The sequence below is a fragment of the Carlito syrichta genome, unplaced genomic scaffold (genome assembly GCF_000164805.1).
Source record: "Carlito syrichta isolate Samal-C Ts95f unplaced genomic scaffold, Tarsius_syrichta-2.0.1 Scaffold308086, whole genome shotgun sequence".
NCBI lineage: Eukaryota > Metazoa > Chordata > Mammalia > Primates > Tarsiidae > Carlito > Carlito syrichta.
This window is the reverse complement of record NW_007252182.1, coordinates 116,336-133,742: the sequence shown is the minus strand read 5'-3', so window position 1 is coordinate 133,742 and position 17,407 is coordinate 116,336. Positions and strand designations below refer to the sequence as shown.

The 17,407-nt window shown below is 44.3% G+C and overlaps 1 protein-coding gene across 1 annotated transcript in view; it reads left to right on the top strand.

Moving 5' to 3' along the window:
- The window catches only part of CUNH16orf45 (chromosome unknown C16orf45 homolog), a 166,140-nt gene extending 148,956 nt beyond the window's left edge, over nt 1-17,184 (top strand). The window contains exons 3-6 of the mRNA XM_008064852.2: nt 8,061-8,134; nt 11,555-11,669; nt 12,796-12,878; nt 15,677-17,184. Of these exons, the coding sequence (XP_008063043.1) occupies nt 8,061-8,134; nt 11,555-11,669; nt 12,796-12,878; nt 15,677-15,789 (385 nt within the window). The 3' untranslated portion in view covers nt 15,790-17,184. The remainder of the gene's footprint in view (nt 1-8,060; nt 8,135-11,554; nt 11,670-12,795; nt 12,879-15,676) is intronic.
- The last annotated feature ends 223 nt before the right edge of the window (nt 17,185-17,407 follow it).

The window sequence follows — 17,407 nt, the reverse complement described above, 5'->3', positions numbered from 1 at the left end:
CTGGTGCCCGAGTACCATGAGTTGAACAGTGCTGACTTGATTTTTAACAAAGGCTACAAGTTTGTTGATGATGCAAGGCCCGAAAATAAGTAGGAGAATTAAAACAACTAAAGGGCCAACTACGGTGAACATTAATGTAGTAAACCAGGGGGTGCGGTTAAATCATGCTTTAAACCAATTGAGTTGTTGCTCTTGTTCTCTAAAATTACAATAGTAGGAAATAGAGACAATGAAATCTGTAAAATTAACTGTATCTTATTAAACCTTAAAATATTATGATTGGTTATGCTTGAACTAACATGATTCTTTGATGTTAGCATGACCTATTTTATAATAATTGAAACCTTACATTAATTGTAGTTAAGGCTGGCCTAAAAGAATGCAGCCTAGTCTAAAGTATGTGCTGGGCTCTCAGGAGTGTGGCCCAAACTTTGTGCTGAGCCATTTTTGACAACTTTATTATTGAAAAGCTTGAAACAGCTCCATATAAGTATATACTAATTTTACAAATATACTGTTAAATTGTATAAAGAAGCTTGTACCATATAAAAGGCTCTAAAATGTGACCTGAATTTAAATTATATTTAATTTGTAAGCCGAAACCACAGTTTTATGGGAAACAGGAGCAATAGGTTTTCAGAGTAAGCCATGCCTGTTACAGTTACAGAGCTTTCAGCTTAGATCAGCAGAGTTTCTTTAGGTTACTTGTATTTCATGGTAAAAAGAGGAGAAAAATGGGGTCAATGGCTCCCGAACACGTCCTAGCGGTCTCGGGGTCTACGGCCCTCCCTGATCCCTAACGCTCAGTGGGCCTCTGTGGCCGGCTCCCAACATCTCCCCTTTTCTTTTATTTATTATTTTAGCATAAAACCATGAAACTCGGTGTTAAGCTGAGAAATGTTCATTTTCAGTACTCTGGAAATAACTGGAAATAGGCACAGCAAGACAAGAATTACTGTCCCGCAAATTCTTACATTAATAAGTATAGACATTAATGACTTTTGATTAACAAACAATGAGAAGTGATTAAATATGGAGCTAGTCAATTTATAGGACCGGAACTGCTTTTTAGCAACTTATGTCCTGTATGTCTTGATGTAATTTAGTGAGGTCTATATTTAAGTCTGAATGATTTTAAATTTTAAGGATATGATTCTTTATCTTGTCCCAAGTATGGACAGACTTATTCACCTCCAAAGGAGTGAGGCAAATTCACTTAAACTCAGAGTGACATCAGAGAGCCAATTTTATTTTTAAAGTTGCAAGCTCTTGTTTTACTGCTAAAACCGTCTTCTTTAAAGCATTAACTTTACTTTTTAACTTTTGATCTACAATTTCTTGAGTAGCCAATGCAATAGAAATATTCTTAGATAACTGATTAGCAAAGGTAGCTGTATGAACTTTCTTAGAGCTACAGCTGAAACTGTTACTGAAGTAGTAGTACTGAAACTGTTACTGAAGCTATTAATACTATAATTGTTAAAATTAAGTAGCTAAAAAAATTTTCTGTCTTTCTAACACAGCATTAACCTTATATAATGTTTGTAAACCATTTCAGCATATTAACAGGATGACAAAGATATGGGGACCATTAAATAGGGGAGTTGCTTGAGAATGACAAATTTCTTACAAAAGGCATTGGTTAAACAATTAGTAAAATGCATTCAGTACAAGATATCTTATAAACATTAGCACGATAAATAATTTTAACAGTTTGATATTCATTCTAAATAAGAAATATATAAGGAGATTGCAAGTATGCTAATATGGTATAACTGAGTTTGTCCAACGGATTTAGACAGGCTGCCTGGCTGAAGGGCTGCAAGAGCTCTCCATAGATGAGGCTGAATAATCTGCTGGACGCCGTACTTAATGGACAGTACTGGAGGCACCTATCCATTGGAATGACACCTAGCTGTGGCAAGTGTATAGTCATTAAAATCCCCAGTCACTAATATATTCTTTTACCAGGCACAGGATAGTCCACCTTAGAGTTATAAGCACAGTCTCTTCATTTCAGGAAATGAAGTATGTTGCTGGATGAGCGGCCAGTCCTTTTCCGTATCATTGAAGGGGCAAACAGGTGCTGACAGGTGCCTAGTCCCATGACTAGGGTTAGTTCCTCCAGGCATTAACATTTGCAGCCATCATCCATCCTGATAAGGGCTTTCTGTACTTAGAGACTTAAAGGTAGATATTAAGCAAGAAGCCCGGTAATTATTAAAAGTAGAATTATTATATTATTATATTGAAAACATTAGAGACATGTAGTTAGGTTATAGCTTAAATTGAGAATTTAAAACAGGTAAACATTGGCAAGAGACAACAGTTTCCTTTGTTTTTATAATAGGTGTGACATACTTTTATAATAATTGATATGCTAGAGAGTGAAGACCAGGTTATTCTCCACTCATCCTGTGGCAGGATGCGGCAAATGCTTAAATACATTTCTTGTATGATTGAGTGAATAAACACAAAAACATGTAACTGGTTCAGGATCAGCAGCTGGCCTCACCTGGGCTGCCAATAGCCCAGCAGCAAGAAGGAAAGGTTGATAGCAGTTAGAGGTATTTCCCTTTGAAAGGCAAATTGCAACTTTAAAGGCCCACACTGGCAGGTTTTGTTTAAGAAAGGCCAAATGGCCCAGAGACTGGCCATTTCATAAAAAAAAGTCTTATTTAGCCAAAATTACAGTTTAACGATTTTGAAAAGAAAAAAAAGAAGAAAGAAAAAACAACAAAAACAACAACTAAAAAAAAAACTTTGCTCTCTTGTAACAAAGAAGGGGGCGGCTAATTGGACTTTGTCTTAACAATGGATGGCGCTTAGGACTGAACTTAAGGCTTGCATTTGTTGCTCTAAGGCAAGACTTTCAAATTCTTTTAAGTTTGCCTGTATGCCCCTAACAAGAAGAGTTAGGATGCCTGTTTACTTTATTTAAAGGCCTGTTTTGGGGCCTTTTCCCTTAGCAGGGGCTTTTGTTCACCCCCCTTTGAGACTTCATAGAGAAGTTAGGTATTTAAATTCTCTAGACTACTATAGGAACAGGACCACACTTAGGGTCCCCCCCATTTTTTTTTTTTTTATAGTCGCTGATTGGGTTCTTCCTTTTTCAATTTTTAGCAGCACTTACTTCCCTTGGATGTTTGAATTTCTTCTGGTTCAAGAAGTGTCTAGGGAAATAAGCTCATAAACTGTGATTAAAATTTATTTCAAATAGACAACACATTTTCTTATGAGCATTTATGTTTGTGGCCCCCCCTTTCCTTCAGAGGCCTACCATTAAACAATTTTATAGGTTTAACAAAGTTCATTTCAGGGATTTGGATCCTGAGTGATGAAATACCAAATACCTATGTTTAGTTAATTTATATTTCCAAAGGATTTCTAGTGATTATTATGCTAACCTGCAAATTGAAATTATACTGTTCTAGTTTTATCGGATGGAGTTTTCCTTGGATTTGCCAAGGGGTGGGACAGGTTGCCACTTGGCCTGCAGTAGAAATGTTTGAACGCCTCTTAGAACCTATCTATAGGAAATTTATTTATGTCTAACCTGTGCTAGTTACCCTGCCTCAATTCTTTATTTTTTAAAGATTTTTCGATCCCATAATTATTTGGGGTGCTGAGGGCTGAAGGTCCATCTTCTGTAATTTCTTCAGAGCTGATAATGGGTGCAGTCCTGCCTAGCCAGTGATCGAAAAATCTCCCTCTGTCTGACTGGAGGCGTTTAGCAGTGGCATTATTTGCAGGCACTGGCTGGAAGTTTTGCATGACCATTATGTGGGCATGAAATTACTGGATTTTAGCTTAATAAAAGGAATAAAGTCAGGCCTACATTTTGACAGTTGTAGGCAGTGGCTGATTATCTTTTCATATAAAAACTACCAGGCCTGCAGTTATTAGCATAACTTAAATGATAAACTTTAACTTCTGTGGCTTTATTACAAGTACCAGCTTTTGTATTTCTGGACTATAATGGTAGCCTGACAGATTGTTTTAGACTATAATTTGAACTAGGCATTTAAGTAAATTCTATATAAAATTTGAAGAGAAATCTGAAAATGTTTGGAGACTTGCATTTAAAAAAAGACTTTATTATGCCTAGATTGTTTATAGAATTTCCTTTGTATGTATATTTTTCTTAAACTTTTCTTATACCATTTTTGGTGTGCTCATATCATTTTATTTTTGTTCTGTACCCCCTTTTAAAAATTTTCATAGCTATCTATTTTATTATTGGAGAGAAATGTACCAGATACGATTTCCTCTTAGATAAATATATATATATATATTTACATTCCTTCCTTTTTTTGTTTTCCCTGCTAAAACCTTATTTTTATATCAACAGCCTTTTTATATTTTTCCTTTGCCTTTTGCTTTCCTTTTTATTTATTTATAGATAACCTTTTACAGTGATAATTTGAATTTATCTTTTAATAATTGTTAGGTGAAACATTTAGTTTTTGGAACATTTTTAATTCCACTGGTGAGCAGGTTTTAGGAGGAAGAAGTTCAGTATGAGCACAAGGGCTAAAAACTTAGCCTTAGTATTAATTAAGAAATTAATTTGGACCCCAGCCACATTTATTTAGACCCAAGGATTCTCTGGGTGGATGGCATACAGAGTGCTGCACTGGGCCGTGCCCCTCCCCCTTCAGTCAACAGCCACTATCGTTGAGCTAGGTGTTTCCCCTCCCCTTCAGGAGAGGCCGCACCATCTCTTTCAGTGACTTTTTAGTCCAGATATTGGACAAAGTCCTGGGGGCTTAGGCTATTAAGAACAATTGTGTTTCAGGTGCCTAGATTGACCACATTTATAGCAGCTGATACCATCCCCTTAGCAGATTTATCCTTATTAGGCCTCTTTTGGGTGGCTGGAGCTTTTGCCTTTAGTGGCAACTGCCAATTTGTTTACCTTTCCTTTGGCTGGTGCTCATTTTGGAGTTCTTCTCCTTTTTTTTTTTTTTTTTCCTTTGGCTTTATGACTTTCCAATGATGTCTACAAAAACGGCCTGGTATAAAACCTTTTTAGAGTGAACAGACCACGAAGATGTAAAATGATCTGTTCCTACTTATTCCTAATTATGAACAGGCAAAATTGTCAAAAATTCTCATGAATTACTAAACAGCAGCCTTAGTCGTAAGATGTGGACAATTAAATGAGCATAGCCAAAAAACGCAAGCATTAGTGTTACTTAGCATTACAGTATAACGTAGAGACTCAGCATACATTACAAGACTCTGAGAGACTTCCTAACAGTTTTACAGGGACAAGCAGTTGATTACGATTTTAGGCAAGGCCTAAACCTTCAGAAACGGACTTACTTTCAATTAACCTGGCTTTTAGCATTTGAAAACGAGAACAGCCTATTCATTCCCTTAGTTGCCAGAGAAAGATCACAAAATTAATTTTTTTTTCCCTAAGGCCAGCATTAACTTACATTGAGTTAGCAAAAGGCTAAGAGACATTTAAGAGCATATAAAAGACATTTTTCCATTTCTTTACAGGTGGATTAGAATGAGCTCCTTCAGAATTTACGAAGGAGAATGCAGGCTAAGGAAAGGAGGGGGAGTGGTCCCCGGAAAGAATTTAAGATAACCAGTAACACTTCTTATATGCAACAGGCAATTTTCCACAACCTTAACAACAAAAGGCAGAAATTTTAACAGCGCCAACGGGTTGGGAGAAGACACCACTTAAATAAGAGGAGACAAGATGACATTGAGAAATATGCGCCAATTAAGTTTTTAGAAGACCACATGTCCCATTAAACAAAGCACAATAACTTAACCAGCTTTTTAGCAGATTCAAAGTGACAGACACCTGTTAGCAATTGATAGGTTGGTATACCCCCAACGCAGACTATGTGGAGCCCCTTTTTTAGCCTTGAGTGTTTACAGAATTTCTTTTATTTGTTTCCATTAACTTTTACCTAACATGTTCGATGAACTCATACCATTCTTTGACATGTTTTAACTTTCTATTTTTGTTCTATGCTTTCTGTAACCAGCCATTCTATTATAGAACAAAAATGTATTATATAATATTTTTATATAATTATTAAAAACATACTCTATATTATTGGTTAAATATATCTTATATTGCTTATATTACTTATTTTGACTGAAGATTCTAGGATATATTTTTTAAATGAAATGATAGAACTAGTTATTAGCAGAAATTCTTTTGCAGCAGTATTTAGAATTTGTAAGCTTTTATACTCACCTTGAAGGTTTTTTGTTTTTTTTTTTACTGATTTGCTCATGCTCATTAATCCTCTTTGTTCTCAGTTTCCTCTCTGCCGAGAGCGGGGCAGGTCCTGGGCACAGCGTCCCAGGCCCCCAGGGCTGCAGACTATGGCTCGAAGGCTCTGCCCCGCTCGCAGGGGGGTGGGGCAAGGGTTGCCGCGCTGCGCCCCGGCCCAGGCCAGGCTTTGTTTCCTGTGAGGCCAGGACTCTGAGTGTCGGCCCTGTTTGGGTGGAATAAAAGATTTGGCCCATGGGGGGGTGGGGGGGTGGGGAGGGCGTGTTATCAGTTACGTACCTGATTTGGGCGGCTATAACGGAAATCAGGAAGATAGTATGCTTAACCTGCAAAGCAAAACTTAGTGAGAAAGTGCTCTCAGGTGGCCATCCTACATTGAAGGATGGCCCCTTTTTTTTTTGCAAATGATTTCATTCTGATTATCAGCTTTACTTTACGTCTGAGAAATAATCAGCCGAGTTAGAGTCAGTCTCTGTTCCATGTTTTCCGTCCACAGTAACACACACACAAACACAGCAGATAAAATAAAAAAAAACGCAACCAACACAAAAATACACTTTCCTCCGGCCATAGAGACAAAGACAAAACCGATCTGAAGGCAAGCCCACACCTCTCGGTGCTGGGCTACCTTCGATATGAGAACAGTGCTATCCTCCGAATGGGGGCATACCAGATGACCCCCTCTCTCCGGCCCACCAATGCGTCCGAGAGCTACTGAGTCCGCGCCTCTCACGCCTGGAACCCCTCTGAGCCTGTGCTTCCCAGCACCTGGGCTCCCTCTGAGCCTGCGCTTCCCAGCGCCTGGGCTCCCTCTGAGCCTGCGCTTCCCAGCGCCTGGGCTCCCTCTGGGATCGAGAGACGTCTCCCAAGACCCCTGGCCAGCGGCCCAAGAGCGCATCCGCTCAGCCTTCTTCTGACCTTATAAAATGGATATCGATATCCTACAAGAAGCGCGCTAACAAACAAGTAACAAATATGCAGACAGACAGACAATACTGTGCACTCACCCATATTGAGACCCTGCAGGCTGGGGTTGGAGGTCTCTGGAATCTCGCTGGGGCCTCCAAATGTTAAACCCAAAATTCAAAATCCGAGAGACCACCAAAGAGCCAGCTCTGATGCAAACACACAAGGGTCTTTATTCAGGCTCGAGTCTGGGCTCATGTGTGAAGCCGGCTATGGCTTCAGGAACGAGAGCCTAGATCCAGTATGGCAAGCAGTTTTTATGCACAATTACAGAGGGAGGGGAAAGAACTTTAAACTTGTTTTTACATGATTGGGTAATTTCTCCTAATGGGTACGGGGACACTTGGGATTGGTCTGGTCTGCTCAGCTACCTGTGATTGATGGGGAGGTGCTAAATGGGCAGGGTGGAATGTCAGATAAGCTAGGTTTAGCAAGCAGGCAGGAGGTTAAACAATGCAGAACCTACGGCAGGGGGTGGCTGGTACCACCAGTCTACTGTTATCTAAGCAAAGGAATGTCCGGGAGGGGCTTATTGCTTAACATTCACACACTGCTAGCAGCAGTTGCGGAAGCAATCAGTTATTTTATGAGACAAACAAAAATTAAACTTCACAAAGTTCTAAGTACAAACACTGCAAACAAATACAGTGAACGTGGGGTAGGAATTCATATAGTAATAGTTCTCTTAGAGTTTTTTGAATCTCTTGGGTCTCTCACTTACAAAGGATAACCCAGTTCTGTGGCACTCCATTCTAGCCGGGGGGATGCTCAGGGTGCAGTGCTCTGCCAAGCTAACCCACTGTCGCACGGTGTCCTGTTTCTCCAGGATGGACGACATCCAGCTCTGCAAAGACATCATGGACTTGAAGCAGGAGCTGCAAAACTTGGTCGCCATCTCAGGTAACCATTTGTGGTGTTGCCTTGTGTCATGTGGCTGCTCAGGACCCCAGCCCAGCCCATGAGTACCCCTGGGGTCTGGAGGACAGAGTTCTTGCCTCCTCCTGGTGTGGCCTCGCTCTTGCAGTGCAAGGAGTGCTCCCTGACCACATGGTTCAAACACAGCTTCAAGTCAGGCAGGCTCATGTTCAAGTCCTAATTCTGCCCATCTTCTTGACCTTGGGCATGTCACTTTACTTCTCTCAGACTCCATGTTCCCTCTTCTGAAAATGGGAGGCCAGGCATGGTGGCTCAGCCTGTAATCCCAGCACTTTGGGAGGCCAAGGTGAGCGGATTGCCTGCGCCCATGGGTTCGAGACCAGCCTGGGCAACTTGGCGAGACCTCATCTCTACAATAAATCAAAAATTTAGCCGGGTGTAGTAGCGTGCGCCTGTAGTTACAGCTACTTGGAAGACTGAGGCGGAAGGATTGCCAGAGCCCAACAGGTCGACGCTGGGGTGACCGTGAGCATGCCACTGCACTCCAACCTGGGCGACGGAGTGAGACTCCAACTCAAAAAAACAAAGAAACAAAGAAAGATAGAAAATGGGGTAGTAATATTAGTAGGGCCTCACTCATTGGGTGTCGACATCACAGTGATCAGTGAGACGATACGAGCCGAGGGGCTTAGCTCAATCTTTGACAAGAATTAAAGCTGTCAGTCAGTGGTTTAAGGGATTAAAGTTCAACTGGGGGCAATTTTGTTCCCCAGAGGACATTTGACAATGTCTGGAGACTTTTTTTGAGTCAGAATCTAACTCTATGGTCCAGACTGGAGCGCAGTGGCACAATCACAGCTTACCGCAGCCTCAACCTTCTGGGCTTAGGTGATCCTCCCACCTCAGCCTCTCGAATAGCTGGGACTACAGGCATGCACCAACATGCCTGGCTAATTTTTTGATTTTTTTATAGAGACAAGGTCTCACTAGGGTCTCAAACTCCTGGCTCAAGCACTCCTTTCTCCTCCCAAAGTGCTGGGATTTCAGGTATGAGCCACTGTGCCTGTCCACGGAGATATTTTTAATTGTCACGACTTGGGGGAGCCGATGCTTCTGGCATGCAGCAGGTAAAGAACAGAGTTGCTGCCAAACACCCTTCAGTGCACAGGACAGACTTCTGCACTGGAGAATGATCTGGTCCCAAATGCCAGTCATGCCAAGGTGAAGAAGTCTAGATTAAAGTTTGTGGTAATAAAAATAGTTGTAATAGCTGCAATTTATTAAGCACATACCATGTATACACTTATCATATTTGCTTTTCCTTTATTAAATAAGTACATTTTTTTTGTACCTTGTTCAATAAATATTTAATCTAGAGGGCATTTAATCATTCAAACAACAGTGACAGTGTAAACTACTAGTGTGTCATCAGAGCAGCTAACTTTTCATGAGCCCTGACTATGCACCAGGCAGTAAGCTAGGTATTTCACTGGTATATACCTCTTCAAACTTGAAACCGCTTTATAATGATCTGTGTTGAGAGATGTGCAGAGAGATTGAGGGGCTTGCCCAGAGCCACACAGCTAGGAAAGAACCGTGCGGTTCTACTGGAGGGCTCACGGGTGTGACAGGAGCTCCAGGATAGGAAGTCCAATTGGGAGGCCACAGCAAGGCCCAGGGAGAAATGGTGATGGTGTGGGTTCAGGAGAGGCCCAGAGGAGGTGGGAGGCAAGCTGAATGGTCGTGTGGCAGGCACATGGGGGCATTAGGAATCAGGTGTGGGATGCTAGCAAGCAGGAGTAAAGGTGGCAGGCTGGGGGTTCTCAAAGGCAAGTAGGTGGGTAACAGTGGAAAACAAAAGGATCACATTGTCAAGGTAGGTGGGTGGTGCCTGAGACAGGTGGGTGGAGCCTGCAGGTAGGTAGGTGGTGCCTGAGACAGGTGGGTGGTGCTTGCAGACAAGTGGGTGGTGCCAGGAGGCTGGTGGATGATGCCTGCAGGTAGGTGGGTGGTGCCTGGAGACAGGTGGTTGGTAGTATCTAGAGACAGATGGGTGGTATCTGCAGAGATAGTTTGGTAGTATCTAGAGACAGATGGGTGGTATCTGCAGACAGGTGAGTGGTTCCTGGAGACAGGTGGATGGCACCTGTAGGTAGGTGGGTGGTACCTGAGATAGGTGGGTAGTGCCTGAGACAGATGAGTGGCACCTGCAGCCAAGTGGGGGCCATTGATAAGGAAAGATATGGGGCACACAAATGCAGTTGAGCAGCGTTGGCCAGTGACCTGGAGCCCGGGCCAGTCACGGGGCTGTAAGCTGACACAGTCCACCTCTGGGAGTTGGTGGCTTCTCCCGGGAGTCACTTGAGGGAGTATCTGAGTATCTGAGGGAGACTGGGGGATGCCGCTACTGGCGAGAGACAGAAAACATGAATGAATCACCAGGGGACAGAGGTTTGCAGGTGCTGGGGGCCCAGCAAGTTGTCTGGCGATTCTGGCCAAGATCCGGGGAGCAATGGAGGACACTTGGGAATATCGGGTGCTGTCGATGGGTACTTCAGAGGAAAGCCACAACATGGACTCCCCAGAGAGCTGGAGTGAGCGGGTGCCCTGGTGAGTGTGTGGTGCTGGCATTCACTGGGTGAGGGCAGGGAGGGGCTCTGTGGTACTCATGTGTGACTTGGGGAGCCCGACCCCAGGGACCCACCATGGCGGGAGAGCTGCCACTGTTGTCCAGTGCAGCAATGGCTGGGATCAGGGCGGCTAAAATTCCCCTGCCCTTCTTCCTGCAGCGGCCTTCTGGTGAATGGTGAAACTTTCTCTCCTCTCCAAATATTAGTTTCCTCACCTCTGGTTCTGCTTCCAAATCGAGAAGAAATTGTCAATATTGGTCCTAGGCAGGCAGATGGATGAGCGGTCCCTTAGTTTTTATTCCAAAGGGGTCTGAGCAGATGTCTAAAGTGGGTTTATGTTTTTGTCTCCTCATTTTCTCAAGCCTCATCTTCAAGCCCTCTCTTTCTTTTCATTTCTCCTTTGTGTCCTAGTCCTTGGTGTCTGGGACAGGGCTAATGTCATCACCATTGATGACTTTCTTCTGGCAAATGGGTTTCCCTCACCGCAGAGGGATTCCCTCCCAGTACCCCCGCCCCGAGCCCCTCCTCACCCTTTGCCTTCCTCAGAAGCCCCTTGCTGGGTTGTAACCATTGACAGAGAGCTCCTGGTCAAGGCCAAGCTCTCTGCTAAGTCATTTATTCACATGCCTGCATTTTCAGCCTCACTGTGTGTATTTTACAGATGAGGAAACTGATGCTTGAAGAGGTCATGTTACTCCTTTGAGTTTACCCAGCAGGGGAATGGTAGAGCCAGGATTCCCACACTGCCCCGCAATTTAAGTGCTTTCGGCAGTTGCCCACATCTGTTTCTTTGTGGATGTTTTCTTCTTCCCAGAAAAAGAAAAAACCAAGCTGCAGAAGCAGAGAGAAGATGAGCTTATCCAGAAGATCCACAAACTGGTGCAGAAGAGAGATTTCTTGGTGGATGACGCAGAGGTCGAGCGGTTGAGGTGAGTGGGCCGCATGCCAGACCCCAACCCTCAGCTCCCTCCTGGAACCCCTGGTCTACTCCTGGGATTCACAGCTGTGCCTCACTGGCATGACCCCGGCCAACGGTCCTGGGACACTGGGCCCAAATGAACCCCAGCCTTCTGGTCTGAGGACCCATTTCATATTCCAGAGAAACTAAAATCTGTCTCCAAAAAGTCTTGCAAAGTCTGTACATCTTAAGTGGTTGTTGTTCAAGGAGGTGACCAGGGAGGAATCACATCCCATGACACATGGCAGAACTTCCAACATCCTCCCTCATCAAGACAGCTTCTTGAAACTTCTCCTGTTGGCTGCTACAAAAACTCTTCCCCTTATGCTGATTTGCTTCCCATCCCTCCCCTCTCAACTTTCCAGCTTTTCCTTCCCTTTCCTTCCTCCTTAGTGGCTCCAATGCCATTGCCTGGCTATTAGGGTCTCCTATTTGTACCTGCCATCTTGACTTGGATAACCACAGGCCCTGGAGCCGCAGAGCCACTGAAGACTCCTGAGGAAGCTGGGCATGGGGAAGCTGTGGTGTTGATTCTTAAATATTTTTGTCCCAGTGCAAAGTCTTTTGGAGCCCTCCAGAAGGAGAGAGGCCATCAGGGCCCCTTCTATCCCAGAGGGCAACTTTCTGATTCTCTGTGTCCCCAGAGACCCCTCTCCAAGGTCTCTGGGATGTACCTTGCCTAGCTCACCCAAGCTGGACCCACCAACTTTATCCAGGTGACCCTTGAAAGAGCTAAGGTGCCTTGCTCCCTGAGACCAGCCACATACCTTGTAGCACAGGTGAATAGGGAGGCTTAAAGGACTAGGGTAAGGAGAGGTATTGCCTAGCCCATTGAACCCCCAGTAGGGAGACTGGGCACTGTGATGTCCCTGCCTCTTCCCTGAGGTCTCACCCTAGCGCTGGGTAGGCTTGTTGATGTGTCTCTGGTTTAGAGCAGATTCATCAAATGTAGCACACCTATACCATACACATATAACACACAACAACATATGTGCTCCATCTACAAAGCCTGACACTCTTGCTTCATTTCTTTTGGTTCCTTGATGTTTTACTTGCTCACTGCACCTGCCTTTTCTCTTACAAATCTGCATCCACAGGGAGCAAGAAGAAGACAAAGAAATGGCCGATTTCCTGAGAATCAAGTTAAAACCTCTAGACAAAGTAACCAAATCTCCGGCCAGTGAGTACATACATATTCCTGCCCCCTGCCCCCCATGAAAGAGCAAAGGCTATTTCAAAGTGGTCTGGGAGCCAAAGAGGGCACAACAAAATACTTTCTAGAGAGCGAACTTGAACACAGGATGACAGTAGGCAGGGCCAGATTCATGAACCTACAACCTGTGTAGTTCCCTAGGGCCCCACACCTAGATGGGCACCATGCCTGGTTTTTCTATTGATCTCTTGAAATTCTTAATAATTTTGGAACAAAGACCCTGTGTCTTCATTTTGCATTGAACTCTGCAAACTATGTAGCTGATCCTGGCAACAGTTGTCCCTCCCAAATCACGTGATTTAGTGCATTTTGTGGAAGGAACTGGGTGGCCACTGAGGCTCAGGGAGCTCTAACTTCTTTGGGGGCTGGAATCTCTGGAGGAGCTAGAGGCACACTTCTCAGAATCTTAGCCTTATAAGATACCCAGAGCAAAAACATTCTGTGTGAAATGATTTTGTGAAATGCTGCGTACTTGACCCTGTGTTTGGAAGGTCCCAGTGTCTATTAGGATATTAAAATGTTAATGGATCCTACTGTCAAGAAACTTTCTTCTCTTTGTTGACCCAGTGTTTTTAAATGTGTCTGACTGCTGCATTAATGAGGCCTCTTTCAGTTATAAGAAATGGATGTCCAGTCCAAATTGGTCTAAGTGAAAAAAAGGGGGGGAGGGGGATTTGTGGAAGAAAGAGCAACAAGAACTAGGACCCCAGGGACTGAATACTATTAGTTCCCCCCTTTCCTCCCATTTCTCATTTTTATCCTTCTTTGCATGTTAGCTTCATTTTCTCCCACCACACAGGCCTTCTCCATGGGCCCAGAACCCCAGAACTATAAGTCAGAAGCTCTGAGGCAGTACCACAGATTCTTTTTCCTAGTACCTTCTTGGATCGTGTCCCCACCTCTTAGACCCATTATCATCACCAAGAGGCTGGGAATACTGTGATTGTCCAGGTTTGTGTAACATGCCCGTTCTTGCAGCCATAGGGACATGAGCTGTTGCCAGAGGAAGAGGGACTGAAGTCTTTCTAGGAAGACAAAAACTAAAAGCTGCCATTATCTGTACAATCACAAGCCATCCATTAATGTCCTCTGAAAACACTGGCTTAGAGTGTGAAAACATGGCTTAGAGTGTGAGGAGTAAGTGAAGATAAAGGCCACGTTCCCTTCTAGAGGCCCCTAAAACCACAAGGCACATGATTGCTGCCCAAAGCCACCACTGTCAGTGGACTGTCTCTTCCAGGAAAGGCAAAGTAGAAAAACCACACCTAGCAGCATGGAGAAGAAACAGGGAAACTTGCCTTCTGTGTAGGGTTATGGATGGGGGGGAAAAAAATCCAAAAATGTTCTGGCAAGAAGTCAAAACACCAAGCCTGCACCACATGCAAGGGGGCAAGTTTATACAACTCAACTGGTGCTGGAATCCCAAGTTGAAAAAACTACTCTAAAACTAGTGAACTCTCAGGGAGAGGCAGTACCACAATACTAGAAAAACCGCTCAGTCGAGATTCTTCTGCATTCCATGGTACACAGCACTCCCATAGAAAAAACAGCCTCTATGAAGATGAGCTCTAAGTAAAAGTTGAAAACATATGACTAACTGAATCACTGCGAGGGGAATTAGTAGATGCAACATAGAGAATGTCCTCCCCAAAACTAGAAATAACAGAACTATTTAAAAGATATGATTAACTAAGTATATTTAAATTATTAAAGAGTAAAAGAAAGAGATAAAAACCGAAATGAAATAGCAGCATGCTATGAAAAAATAATAGGCAGACTTTTAAAAAGTTTAATAACCTTTTAAAAAATTTATTGTCAATGAAGTAAAAACTCAAGGGAGTAAATACAGAGACACAGCTGAAGGGAGGATTCTTGAACTGGAAGGTAGATTTTGGAAAATTATGCAGAATGTAGTACGGAGAAAGAGGGATGGGAAACACAAAAAAGAAGTTATGAAACAGAGGATAGAATGAGAAGGTCCAACTTACATCTGATAGGCATTCTAGGAGGAGATAAAACAGAGAATGGGGCATGGAGGTATCTGAAAAGATAACATTTGAGCATTTTCAAGAATTGAAAAATAAGTCCTCAGTCTGTGTGAGGTGGCTCATGCTTGTAATCCCAGCACGCTGAGAGGCTGAGGTGGGAGGATTGCTTGAGTCCTGGAGTTTGAGACCAGCCTGGGAAACATAGTAAGACTTCATGTCTAAAAAAAATAAAATAAAAAAATTAGCCAGGCCTGGTGGTGCGAGCCTGTAGTTCCAGCTACTTGAGAGACTGAGGTGGTAGATCACCTGAGCCCAGGAGTTTGAGGCTTCAGTGAACCATGAGTGGAGCCACTGCACAGCAGCCTGGGCAACAGAGTGAGATCTTGACTCAAAAAAAAGAAAAATATGAGACCTCAGATTAAAGTGACTTGAAAAAAATTTCCCATTTATCCATTTACCAAATACTTCTTGAATGTCAGGCCCTGTGTTAGACTTGGAGGTACAACGGTGAGGAGAGCTGACTAAGAGAAGGACTAAAAGCTATGTTCAGAAGCTGAGACCCGAAAGCCAGTAAGCCCCCAGGGACATGGGAACAGTCACCAGGACCACATAAAATGCACATCAGCTCTCCACACCACCTGAACAGGGCCTGGAACAAGACCTGGCCAGGGGTGAGGGTGGGGCTGGGCTGCAGATGGTCAGGGCTCCCCACACCTCACCTCTCTCTGTCTCTCTTCCTTTCTCCCTCTCTCCCGCTATGCCTCCACCTTACTGCAGGCTCCCGGGCAGAGAAGAAAGCAGAGCCCCCACCTAGCAAGCCCACAGTGGCCAAGACGGGGCTGGCACTCATCAAGGATTGTTGTGGGGCCACCCAGTGCAACATCATGTAGCCCCCACTTGGGGTGCCCCCGGGGCCAAGGGGACCCCCTCCCACCCTCTTGTCTTCATAGCCCCCATTTCACCGGGGCCCAAGAGCTCGCCAAGGCGGAAGGGGTTGAAGGCAAGCCCATGACTGCCGCCAGGGGCCGGCTGCCCTGTACAGAGTGTAGCAATAGGGAGTCCCTCACTGTCGCATGGCCCTCCCCAGAGCATGCCGAACCCAGGAGTCTGTGTCACTGTGTATCCAACAACCAGGAAAGGTCCTCCCTTCAAAAAGTATATTTCCACTTCTATCTAGCTGTATCTAACCCACCGTGCGAATGAGCTGGGAGAGGGGCATGCTCCCCAGGTGTGTATCCTTGTGACTTCTCAGCAATCTAGCACCGTGTTGGACACATCCCCATCCACCCTCCTAGCTCTGCTGTCTGACCTGCCCCTAGCGGGCACAGGTCCCATACCCTGTCTGTCTTCTCCCAGCAGCTGTGCCCTTGAGGGCTCCACATAGCCCACACGTCTCTCGGGCACCATCCCCATAGCGTTCTTGGAGACACAGAGGCCCTGTCTGTAAAGATCAAGCTTGTGTGTGATGTCATGGTCACATCTCCCACTTCCTTCCATCCTGTGTCTGGGCACAGTTCCTATCAGGACGGCGTCCACTGAACTCTCGGTCTGTCCTAGGTGTGTGGAGCAGAGGGAGGCCGGAGAGCGGGGGGCTGGGCCCAAGTAGATTCAGGGTGCAGAAGGGAGCTGGAGGTGCCAAGGCCAAGGCTGTGGTGGGTGAGCAGGGGAGCCAGAGCAGATATGGCCCTAGGCACTCTCCACTGCCTGGAGGCCACCACAGAGATGCCAGTGGACGTTGTGTCACCAGCTCAACACACAGACCTCCGTGAAAGACAGCGATGGGCCGGAGAGGCAGCCTGCCCAACTGTGTCCCAGCACTTGGTGGCGACAATTCCTCCTGTGTAACCTGATGTACATCTGCGACAGCCAGTCTGGCACAGCCTGTGTGACCTCTCTGTATGTGTGTGTCTTGTGACCGGCCTAAGTAGTTAGCGTAACTCAAGACTCACTGATGTGCAGTCATTCATCAGAGCAAATAAAAATGGAAACCATGTACACTGCATTTTAAAGGATTTTACTTTTTTCTTGATTATGGAAGTAATCCATGTACATAGTAAACCATTTTAAAAGTACAGAAAGTATAAAGAAATTTTTTTAAAGCACTATTGTTCCTCCGTCTAGAGACCACTTTGACATTTTGACATTTTTTGTCTTCCTTGTGCATTTTTTCATGATTGCCATCATATTGTATCATTTTATAACCAGTTTTTCCCCACTTATTATACCACTACCGTCTCCCACATCATTAAATGCTCTTTGTAAATATTAAACACTTCCTAATCTTACCACTGGCTGTTCAATAGTCCGTCTTTTAGAGATACTGTCATTTGGTCAAGATTTTCCTTGCTGTTGGACATTGTGATGCTTTCTCGTTTTTCAGTATTATCAGTGTCATCCTGGAGAATGAAGCTTCCTCCAAATTTCTAGCTTTTCCTTAAGACAAACTCTTGGGAGCAAAATTCTTGGGCCATTCATGAGTAGTATTTTCAAGATATTTACAACTAAAAA